At 33.8% G+C, this 13045-nt stretch overlaps 1 protein-coding gene across 3 annotated transcripts; it reads left to right on the top strand.

The window, feature by feature from the left end:
- Positions 1–1309: 1309 nt before the first annotated feature.
- Positions 1310–8666, top strand: LOC132126744 (mucin-3A-like). 3 transcript variants are annotated; one of them, XM_059538210.1, is made up of 9 exons: positions 1310–2878; positions 3414–3535; positions 6854–6918; positions 7002–7201; positions 7432–7597; positions 7864–8022; positions 8104–8165; positions 8290–8386; positions 8500–8666. In XM_059538210.1, the coding sequence occupies exons 1-9, from the start codon at positions 1351–1353 to the stop codon at positions 8501–8503; spliced, it is 2403 nt and encodes an 800-aa protein (XP_059394193.1). In that variant the 5' UTR covers positions 1310–1350; the 3' UTR covers positions 8504–8666. The 3 variants fall into 3 exon arrangements, with proteins under 3 accessions (XP_059394193.1, XP_059394192.1, XP_059394194.1); XM_059538209.1 differs by having other exon boundaries at positions 8101–8165; XM_059538211.1 differs by lacking the exons at positions 1310–2878; positions 3414–3535 and adding an exon at positions 6150–6728 and having other exon boundaries at positions 8101–8165.
- The last annotated feature ends 4379 nt before the right edge of the window (positions 8667–13045 follow it).

Genomic DNA, 13045 nt, shown 5'->3' with positions numbered 1-13045 from the left:
ACAACAGCAATATCTTTATCCACTGTAGAGCAAACTACAAGCCAGCCGGCACAAACCACTCTATTTACTACTACCACAGAAACAGATCTTTCAACAACAGCTCAATCAGCATTTACAACAGCTATGTCCCCAACGAGCATGTCCACATTAGAATCATCTACAAGTGAAAGTGCATCAACTGTGCAAACTACTGTGTACACAACAGGTACCTCTCCATCTTCACCATCTACTTCAACAGAAGGACAAAGTACATCAGAATTAACTTCATCAGGAACAGAAGTAGCTTCAACATTTACAACAGCTACATCCCCAATGCCCACATCCACATTACCTACAAGTGAAAGTGGATCAACATTGCAAACTACTGTGCACACAACAGGTACCTCTCCATCTTCATCATCTACTTCAACAGAGGGACAAAGTACATCAGAATTGACTTCATCAGGAACAGAAAAAACTTCATCTACTGTAGCGCAAACAACAAGCGAGCAGGCTCAAACCACTCTGTTTAGTTCAATCACAGAAACAGAACCTACAACAACAGCTCAATCAACATTTACAACAGCTATGTCCCCTATGACTGAAACCACTTTAGAATCATCTACAAGTGAAAGAACTTCAATAGTGGTAACTACATCATCCTCAATAGGTACCTCTCCGTCTTCAATGTCTTCTGTAACAGACGGACAAAGTACATCAGAGATGATTTCATCAACAACAGAAATGCCTACTTCTAATTCAGCACAGACAACAAGCCAGGAGACACAAAGCTCTATGTTTACTACTACCACAGAAACAGAACCTACAACCACAGTTCAATCCACATTTACAACAGCTACATCCCCAATGCCCACCTCCACATTAGAATCAGCTACAAGTGAAAGTGGACCGACTGTGCAAACTACTGTGTACACCACAGGTACCTCTCCATCTTCACCATCTACTTCAACAGAAGGACTAAGTACATCAGAATTAACTTCATCAGGAAAAGCTATGGCTTCATCTACTGTAGAGCAAACAACAAGCCAGCACACTCAAACCACTCTGTTTAGTTCTATCACAGAAACAGAACCTACAACTACAGCTCAGTCAACATTTACAACAGTTACATCCCCAATGTCCACCTCCACATTAGAATCACCTACAAGTGAAACCGGATCAACATTGCAAACTACTGTGTACACAACAGGTACCTCTCCATCTACTTCAACAGAAGGACAAAGTACTTCAGAATTGATTTCATCAACAACAGAAATATCTTTATCCACTGTAGAGCAAACTACAAGCCAGCCGGCACAAACCACTACTTCTAATGCAGCACAAACAACAAGCCAGGAGACACAAAGCTCTATGTTTACTGCTACCACAGAAACAGAACCTACAACAACAGTTCAATCATCATTTACAACAGCTACATCCCCAATGCCCACCTCCACATTAGAATCACCTACAAGTGAAAGTGGATCGACCGTGCAAACTACTATGTATACAACAGGTACCTCTCCATCTTCACCATTTACTTCAACAGAAGGACAAAGAACATCAGATTTAACTTCAACAGAAATATCTTCATCCACTGTAGAGCAAACAACAAGCCAGCTGGTTCAAACCACTCTGTTTAGTTCTACCATAGAAACAGAACCTACAATGACAGCTCAATCAACATTTACAACACCTATGTCTCCTATAACCACAACCACATTTGATTCATCTACAAGTGAAAAAAGTTCAACAGTGGAATCTACATCATCCTCGATAGGTACCTCTCCATTTTCAATGTCTATTATGACAGAAGGACAGAGAACATCAGAACTCCCTTCAACAAGAACTGAAATATTTTCATCTGCTATAAAAGAAACAACAGTCCAGCAGTCAGAATCCACTCGGTTTACTTCTACCACAGAATCGGAACCTAAAACAGCAGCTGTATCAGTATTTACAACAGCTTTTACCCCTATCAGCCCATCCACATTAGAATCTTCTACAAATGAAAGTGGATCAACAGCAGAAACTATATTGTCCACAACAGGTACCTCTCAATTTTCACCATCTACTATAACAGATGGACAAATCACATCAGGATTCACTTTATCAATACATACGTTGTCATCTAGTGTAGAACAAACAAGCCAGCAAACACAAACCACTCAATTTCCTCCTACCACAGAAACAGATTCCATGAGCACATCCACATTAGAATCGTCTACACTTGAAAGTGGTTCTACACTGGAAACTGCAATTTCCACAAGTAAATCTTCAGCTTCACCACCACCATTGTCGACGACTAAAGGACAAACCACATCAAAATTGACCTCATCTATAACAGAAATATCGTCATCTAGTATAGAACAATCAACACGCCAACAGACACAAAGCACTCAATTTACTTCTACTACAGAAACAGAATCTACAATGACAGGTCAGTCAGCATTTACAACAGCTATGTCACCCATGAGCACCACATTACGATCATCTACACTTGAAAGTAGTTCAACAGTGGAAACTACATTACCCACAATAGGTTCAACTCTATCTTCACTATTTACTACAACAGAAGGGCAAACTTCCCATAATCCTCAAACAATAACCTCAGCTGTTACAGCCCAAACATTTAGCATTTCTACATCATCCCAGCCAAGCCCTTCTGCTGAAACTAGTACCCAGAAAACTTCATCAATATCAACAGAACCTCATTCATCTGCAACAACTCTCATCTCAGTTTCAACAACTCAAAGCTGTCTGGAGAATTGTCTGGAGAAGTGTAATGGGTCCCCATGCATCTTTAATGTAACATCTGGGGAATGTCAGTGTCAGTGTAATCCTTTCACTTTTGGAGAGAACTGCAATTTTGTAAATGACTCTTCTTCTATTACTTGGTGTGAGTATTTACCATACTATTCCTAAACCATTATTACACTTTGTTTTAATAATTCTTTGTACTTTGGGTATTTAATCAATGATAAATTAGCACCCAAGGTACTTGTAAAGTGTGACATAATTTAAAGGTAGTTGTATTATGGGTTGTGTGACGTTTTAGCTAAAACCTATTTGCATATGTTTTAGAGGTAAAATGCTATACAACCCACAGACATCCATCGTTTATTTTTTAATTACAAAAGATGGTAACACTTTATATTAAGGTGTCTTTGTTACACGTTACATGTAATTACTATTGTAATAACAATTAATTTTGCATAATTATATGCAACTAACTCTATACCAAACCCTCATCCTAACCCTAACCATATAGTGATTATGTGTAGTTAAATATGTCAATATTTAAAAGTATAATTACAATGTAACAAGGACACCTTTAAATAAATTGCAACCCAAAAGACGTAGCACAATAGTTCTCAAACATCATTTATGTTAATTAACTCACTTATGTTTATATCTTTCTGGTTTATTTTTAGCTGAAAGCAGGCCCACAAGGAATGCAAACGTCTCTCTCAGAATTATGATGGACTATCTTCCTGGTTATGAAAATGTGAACTCTTCAGAATCAAAAAAACTAATTTCCATCTTAAAACATGAGGTACATTTTTATAGTTCATTTTCTTGAGGTACTTAATTTTAGTGGTTTTGTTAATAAAAATAATTGTTTTTATTTTTGACAGCTGATGCATATGCCGATATCTTGAAAAGCAGGGGGGCTGATATAAAGCTGATATAAAGCTGATTTTCATTATTATTAATATCTAAGAAGTTTGAAATCATTTGACAATGGATATAAAAATAAATGTGTAAAATAAAAATACATTTACTTTAGATGACAAAGTATTTTTCACAAATAAATAAATATTATTAATAAAAATATAATTAAAAAGGAAGTAAAGACTGTAGCCTACAGGGCACTCAGTATTCTGGGAAGTATGTGTGCATTGGGAATCATATTTTTCAAATAAAGCAAGGGTAACACTCATTTTACATACAGCTTACAGTGAAAATGACATGCATATGACAGTGAATGCAAAAAGCGCAGCATAATTTGAAATCACAAGTTCAAAGTTTAAAGCATATTTGCTTAAAGCTAACGGCAAACAAGAAAGTATTATAATGTTTGCCTTTCTATTACTAATAATATAAAAGCAATCCTTATAATACTTTCTGTTTACATTAATTCCTTTGTTTAACCGATCTGATTATTAGACAGGCTTCTATCTGTATTATACAGAACTGTTAACAACAACAATAAACCAGAGGGAGAGTGTGAGCACTGTGTGCTCAGGCGCTGCCGCTCTCAGCACCATCAAAATAAAAGTCCTGCCTCTATCACATTGGCCGAGCAGAAAAACTTATTGTCAGATGCCGATATTTGAAAAATGTCAAATATCAGCCAATTTATCAGTCGACCACTACTAAAATGTAAAATTTTAAATGCACACAGCCTACATAAAGTAGCTGTGATTTTTCACAAACTGTTGTGACTTCCGTAAAAAAGTTGATATCAGAACTACACAGTCACCACCTTTAGTTACCACCCCGAGCACTTCCCACCATCCCACTCTACTTTCGCTAAACCCCCAGACAATATTGCTTCCATTCCATTGCTGGGCAACAACAACATGGAAACATGTCGAAAAGGTTAACTTTAACCACGAAACCAGATCGGCCGACCTGTTATGTTATGTAATGTTATGTAATGTCATGATGACGATGTTCGATTTCAGCAGGCAACTATTTTTACAGCTACATTATTTTTCCATCTAGTGCAACGTTATAGTTATGTCAGTATGCCTATATGTATGTAGTGTTTTTATGTGGTGTATCATTGTTAATTACGGTACCCCTATAAAAAACAATGACGTGAATGTCTGTTGACTGAAAATCAAAACACCTTGTGGACTCAACCACTGTTCCCAAAAAGGATGAAACTTCTTTCTTAACCACCAACATTTTTGCAACTTATTGTTGACAACTGTGCTTTAGTTGTGTTTAACTTGTGTTTAGAAAGAGAATGTGTTTAGAGTTTTGCAAAAGAGTGCATGAGCTTTGCAAATAGAGCCTAACTTCCGGAATGTGTTTAAGGTTTAGCAGGAAGAGTGCTTTATTCGAAAAATTGGTTTAAGCTGAGACATTTGGTTCAGGAATAGTGGTTTAGTGTTTTAGCAATTCAGAAAAACTGTAAATGCAATAACAGCATTTGTAGTTGTGAATTTGTGTTTCTTAACACTGCGCGTGTTTGTGTTCTTTAGTAAGGATGGCAAAATGGTGCAATGAAAAATGACATTGGTCTAAATTTATTGGTGTATTAATCATTCATTTTTATGTGAAAAGACAAGTTTGATGCAAGTAGAAATTAAGAAAAAGTTTTTATTGTCATTGTATTGTGCATAATACAATAAATTTGGGAAACTCTATCACTGCACAAATAAATGCCGCCTTAATAGACAATTAAACCTTACAATGACATCCCAATAAACAAAACATCTAAATGATGGTAAAACTTTCTATGAAGCCCGTATTTATAATACATTATAAGGGTATTCTTAAGGCATTATAATGAATGCATAATGCATTATTTAAAAAAAAACTGTATAATATGTTATATAAACTCATGAATAATCATAACAAAATCATAATACATCATAATACTTAATACATATATTACATACATAAGTTAGAGTATGATTATTTTCCGGTTATAAGTTAGATATTTATAACGCACAATGAACGCCATATTACATCTACTTAATTTACAGTATAATGGACTGTATCATATCTTGACATTGTTTATTTAGGATCTGCACAGTATCTTACTACAGCTTGTGAGTGGTTAGATGTTGAGTGTTATTTGAGTGTTTCTGTGCAGCTAATGTTAATTAATTGATATGAGCTTAATATTCCAACTGAAAAAAAAACAATGTTTTATATGGTTACATTTTATCTTGAAAAGATATTATTAATATTATCATTACTATTTATAAGTGTACATTGACCCCTTTAAGTACTGTAAAGTAGCATCAAAAAAAAGTATAATCCATTGTAAAAGTTGATGCAACATGTTCATTGTGTTATAAATCATCATACTCTTTAAATCTATAACCACAAATAAGTAAATATTATAATATATTAAAACCGTTCTTATGAATATTCATGAGATGATACAACATATTATAAGGTTTTTTATAATGCATTATGCATTCATTATAATGCCTTAAGAATACCCTCATAATGTATTATAAATATGTGCTTCATAGAAAGTTTTACCAGAATTTTTATTGATCATCAGATTGCAGGGTAGAGCACTGTGTCAAAAGCTTCGAAGCATCAACGCAGTTTATTTTAAAAGCCTCGTTCAGCACATAGCACTGTTCGTCTAGGCAGGGACAAACAGAGTCTGCAACAGCAAGAAAAAAAAAACTAAAACTAAATACTAGACACAGGAAAACAGGCAATGCACAAGTAAACAAGAACTGGCTCCATAGAATAGCTATCGCTAAATGAGGAATAAATGCCAAACAATACTCGGCAGTAAATAATGGTATGAGACTAATTTATATATTGTGTGTTATTGGTAGCAGCTGTGTGTGATTGGTTTCAGGTGAACTTGTAATTAGTGCAATGGAGAATGGGAAATGTAGTCCAGGGTGATGTGTGTGGTCTGTTATGCTAAGGCGACTTCTGGTGGCAGTCAGACGGAAATTCATGGACAGGATTTGTGACAATAAATAAATTAACTTCATATATTTAATAGTTAACTTAGACAACCCTAATTACCAAACTTAGTCAGGAGAAATTAAAATCTTTGATGCCACAGTGAAGTTTATTTTGTAAAATTGCATAATATATTTTCATTTTTGCTAAATATATAATGTATGAATACTTATATACAGATTTTTTTTTTTTACAGCTTTCAATCCTTTGTAAAAGAGCAGATGCACCGAATTTCAAAGATGTGCACATTCATAAGCTTGTGTAAGTTGATTTCTCTTGAATTTCATACATTTACCAATATTTGCCAAATATATCAATATGTGGTATGTATTTTTCCCATCTAGGCGAGGAAGTGTCATTGCTGAAAGTACTGCAGTATATAACTATCCCAACAATGACTCACAAATAATGTTTCTAAATAACTATTTGGAATACACCCTGGAAACAATCTTTAACGACACAGATTCATTAAAAAATCTCAGCATAGCTCTTAATGCTTCCATCCAAGTTGACCAAATAACCATGGGGCCAGTTATAATATCAAGTAAGTTATTTATTTTTTATTTTTTTTTATTTTGGAAACAGATAACCTTGATTTAACATATTTAATTAAATACTGTAGTAATAATAATAATAATAATAAATTACACATAATGTAAGGAACACATGGATTACTGTTCTACAGTTTCTGTAATATGTCTTTTATATTCATTTTTAGAGATATTTAATGATCAGAGGATCAATGGATATCTTGTTAATCTTTGTTTTGTGTAGATGTTTCAGATCTGCAGTCATTTGTGAAATGCGCAGTGGATTTTGCAAACTTAACGGTAGAAATGGAAGATGGAGCGTGGGTATGTACGGGATCATGTAAAAATAATTCTGCATTCTGCAATCAACGAGGTGTATGCCTAAATCAAAAAAATGGACCACAGTGCAGGTAAGTCTTTCAAAGCAAATTCAGATGACTACTGTATAGTCTTCAGCTAATCAAATGATATTTAACTATAAATGATTTACATTGGCTGCCCTCAGAATTAAATAAATAAAGGGAAAGAGCTTATTACTTTAGAAGTTAGCTTATTTAAATAAAAAGTTCAAAACCTAACAAAAAATCACTTTAGATGGGCAAGAATATTGTAAAAGTCAATGTCTTGAAATAATTCAGGAACTAATCCTCTCCTACTCATTTTGCTAACTGTCTAGGTGTTACAGTTCTCCCTTTGAGAAGTACCATGGAGATCATTGTGAGCTTTACAGCAGAGGGGCCGGTTTCTACGCTGTTCTCTTTGGCTGTTTAGCAGCTTTTGCTCTACTTATCATTGTCTTTGGTGTGATGATTCTGGTGCTCTACAGAGCCAAGAGGTCTGTATAACTGTTTCTGTGACTTATTAAAAGACCAGAACATCAAAACAAACAAATAACACCGTGATTTAATTTCAGCAGAACATCAAGCAAAAGGAGATTATCACTTTTTGATGATGTCTTCTTCGATTTTACATCAAGAGGTACAATGTCTAGCTTTGCAAATGCTTTGAAAATATGCTTCAGCAGCAGTATAAGATGAAAGTTTCAAACATCAGAATTGAAAATATTATTGAATAACTGAAAATAGTAACTATATTATTTCAGGATCCATAGACAGTGATTATGGGATTCAAAATTTGTCAGTCACGGAAGATTCAGCACCTGGGTCTTTCAGCTCATACCATGAAAATACACCTGTGCGGTAGGATGAGCAATTGTGCATTTAATTTAACAAACTGGAAAAGGAAAATAACATGTATTGGTCATTGTTAAATTGATTATTTTTTAATCACAATTGTTTTCTCTCTGTTACAGATAAAGACCGGAGCAAATTAAGTGGTGGATGCCTGATGAACAGAAAGCACATTTTATTTAAAAAAATTGTATTTAAAATATTTATAAAATAATCTCAGGAAACCAACATAATTATACATACATTTACTGGGTTGATTTCAGATTATGTATCTTAAGACTTTCAAAGCTAATTCTACAAACTGTAGAGTGTAAATAATATTTTGTAAAAAAAAGAACATTGTATAAAGCACCTCTGTAAAACTCAGTTATTTAGGATACCAAACACTGCACAGCATATGGAAAAATCAATAATAAACCAAATAAATATGTAGTGGTTATTAAAATATGGTACACTGCATTACACAAGCGCTCACCAGAAGTGCTGCCACCGACACAATCACAAACCACGGCCTGTCAGAACAAATCTCTCTGTTTTGGCACCCTGTTTCACACAAATCTTATATATAAATATATATATGTTTTTTTTTTTTATTCGTGTGTAAAGGGGCTAGTTTTAATGGTTAATGTTTTGTCATGTAAAAAAGCTTTTACACCGTCACTCTCTCTACATCCATATAGTTGATAATTAATATACATTAAAAGCTGTACTTCGGTTCAATAGTTGACGTTGTGGGCAGGGCTTCCTGCTCCATGCCACATAAAAGGTTTTCCAAAGCAACTTAAAATATAGGAACCTAAGCAACAATCCATAGTTTAAAATGCTAGGAACATTGCATTTCTCCTCTGCTGTCTTATTTGCTAAAGACATTATTATTATTATTTTTTTTTTTTGGAATGAGAGGGTGTCATAAATAATCACATTTCTGAGTTATTTACAGTGCTATATATATATATATATATATATATATATATATATATATATATATATATATATATATATATATAAATGAGATGAGATCTCTGTGTGTACCACATTTACTGAAAAAAGTACTGCATGACCGCTTTCATGATACACAAGTATTTTCAGAGCTGACAAACAGCATTGAACAGATTGGTTAATATGTGTTCTCTTAAACCTCACTTAATTTTCTTAATTTTGTTTTGCTAACATTTCCTGTTACATGCTTGTCATTTAGCTGAAGCTGTGTGCAAATGTGCCACACCTGTATGATCATCTTGCTTGTCTGCTCTGCAGTTTTTCATGTTTCTTTGCAGGTACAGTAAGTTTCTTCAAGCATCTTGAGATGTTGCCACAGTTCTTCTGGATTTAGTCTTGGCAGTTTGTTCTGTTTCTTCATGTCATTCCAGACAGACAGGATGATGATGAAATCAGAGCCCGTATTCATGAAAACAATTCTTACCACTAAGGGTTCTCCTTAATAGCAGTAAAAGTTTTTAGCTTTCTCTTAAAACCTGTTTACAAAGCTGCTGAGACAAACATTTAATAAGGAATAGAGAGAAGTCTTTAGCTAAGAGAAAGGGTGGGGTTGACCTCGTTGCTATGGATGATGTCATCATGCTTACTTACTATGGCCACAGTGATTGGCTGATAGTCGCTGTCAGAGATTTATTCATAGAAATATTGTAGAGCATGCTGTTGCCCAGGGGCGTAGATTACGCAATGGACGTGCCCCCCCCCCCCCCCCCCCCCCCACTTTTATCATCAAGGAAATTCGTCCCCCGCACTCTTACGGGTAAGTGTGTTCGTATAGAGGTTTTCAAGAACTGGTGTGAATAAATATAGATTTAAACTCAAAGAAACAAGATAGTTTTTTTTTCGGACCGAGAAGGCGAAATGAACATCACGGAGCACTAAACACTCTTGCAGTGTGTGTTTCATTCATACTCATGCAGTGTGACATACCAGGAAACTCCTGCTATCGTATAAAAATCGTTGTTTTCGGTTTTGTTTTTTTCCAAGTACAAAAAAATCTCCAGCAGGTGATAAATAAAGTATATGAACAATGCAGTGCTAATTGACATTTATTACAGTATAGAAACTATTCTGCCTTATTATGTGATAAAAAAAGTGTTTGTAGTATATAAACAAATCATTATTATTTGTTATTATCCAGCAGTAATATATTTCTAAGCCAATTAAAAGCTAGAAATGAGAGAAAAATGTAAGTTGCCTATACACTACCAATCAAAAGTTTTTGAACAGTAAGCTTGTTAATGTTTTTTTTAAATAAGTCTTTCCTCACTTCACGAAGCCTGCATTTAATTTGATCCAAGTACTGCAAAACAGTGAAATAAATATTAATTTAATATTAATATTAAATATTAAATATTTTTACTAGCCTATTTAAAATAGCTGTTTTCTATTTGAATATATTTCAAAATGTTATTTATTGAGATTTCAAAGCTGTTTTTTTTTTTTAATCATTACTCCAGTCACACAATCCTTCAGAAATGATTCTGATATACTGATTTGCTGCTAAAAAAGAAAAAAGAAAAAAAAACATACTGTTGAAAACAGCTGAGTAGAATTTTTTTCAGGTTTCTATGATGAAAAGACAGTTCAGAAGAGCAGCATTTATCAGAAATAGAAATCTCTTGTAAAATGATGTCTTTATCATCACTTTTGATCATTTTAAATAATCCTTGCTAAATAAAAGTATTAATTTCTACAATTTATTTAACAAAAAAAAATATATATAAAAATATATATATATATTAGGGCTGTGCAAAAAATCGAATGCGATTTTCATGCACATCTCATCAGTATAGACGCTCCTGTAATTAGAAGTATATCTCCAGCACGTGCGTTCAGATCAGGGTTGCCAGGTTTCACAACAAATCCTGCCCAGTTGCTTCTCAAAACTAGTCCAAAACTAGCCCAATCGCGCTTCCAGAAGGTTCCCCGATATGGCTCTGTGTAGTAACTGCCGCTCCACCTGAACCAGTGTTGCCAAGTCTGCGATTGTTTTTTTTTTTATGTCCGCGGTTTGATCAACCCCAATGCCAATAACGTGATATTTAGACCCTAAAATGCGAATTTTACCAGGGCAACCCTTCCACAAAATATATATTTTAACCCCGGGAAGCATTTTTTATCGGGTAACCTCCCGGAAACGAGATTGGGCTAGTATTGGACTAGTTTTAAGAAGCAAATGGGCAAGATTTGTTGTGAAAACCTGGCAACCCTGATCTGAACGCACGTGCTGGAGATATACTTCTAATTAGGTTGACTGATGAGATGCGCATGAAAATCGCATTCGATGTTTTGCACAGCCCTAATATATATATATATATATATATATATATATATATATATATATATATATTTATATATTTATATATTTATATATATATATATATATATATATATACTGACTAAGCCTTTGAATGATATAGTGTACAATGCTGCAAAAGCTTTTTATTTCACATAAATGCTGATCTGTGGATCCTTCTATTCATCAAAGAATACTGAAAAATGAACTCATCTGTTTTAAATATTGATAATCAGCAAATCAACATAATACAAATGACTTCTGATTAATGTGACACTGAAGACTGGAGGAATGATGCTGAAAATTCACCTTTGATCACAGATACAATACATTACATTTAAAATATATTTAAATAGAAAACAGTTATTTTAAATAGTATACATATTTCACAATATTACTGCTTTTGCTGTACTTTGGATCAAATAAATGCCGGCTTGGTGAGCAAAAGAGACTTCTTTCAAAACATTAAAAATCTTACTGTTAAAAACTTTTGACTAGTTGGCTATATAGATTACAGAAATGTTATATTGTAATGTAATATATATATATATATATATATATATATATATATATATATATATGTGTGTGTGTGTGTGTGTGTGTGTGTGTGTGTGTAATTTCTGTCCCCCTCACTTTTGAAAAGAATGAGTGAATATGCATATAAACAGCCCTTTGATTAACAGAGTATAATAATCATGGCTGATAGTAATACATTAAAATACATGTAGATGTATAATACATTATACGTAAAAAAAAAAAACCTTGGCAAGAACAGCTCTAACTTCTTGACCAACTGATAAATGAAAACAATACAATTACAGAGTTGGGATAACCTCCAAAACCAAAGGCAATACCTTTTTAAAAGCTCATTACCATCAAATCTTTCTACAATGTTTACATTCAGAGGCAGATTGCCAGCAACAGCCATTTTTGGATAGTTTGTGGTTTGTAGTCCTCTTGACTTCCCCTAACCTTTCACATATTGAGGTGCTAGTTTTAGAGTTAAAATGCTATAGTTAGAGCAGAAATTTAGAAGTCCCAAATTTAGGATTGACACCCATTATTTTTAAGATTTTCTACTAAATCTGCAAGTTATGAACTATGTTTTGCCTTGTGATGTTTTGTGAATATGGGCCCAGGGCCCATATTTAATGATAATGTTCTTTTAAAACACATCTCCTTTAGTTTTGGACAATTCATTTATTTATTTATTTTTTAATACATTTGCATGTATTATCCAGAGATGGGCACTCTAGTTAGTGGCTCGGACTAAATTCGCACTCAAATCAAAAAATTTTATAGACTCGACCTGAAATGAATCCAGACTTGATTCAGGAGAAGGACTTGTGAATATTTTAAAAACAACTCTTTTT

Source organism: Carassius carassius, chromosome 44 (assembly GCF_963082965.1).
Source record: "Carassius carassius chromosome 44, fCarCar2.1, whole genome shotgun sequence".
NCBI classification, from domain to species: Eukaryota; Metazoa; Chordata; class Actinopteri; order Cypriniformes; family Cyprinidae; genus Carassius; species Carassius carassius.
This window is presented reverse-complemented; position numbering and strand designations above follow the sequence as displayed.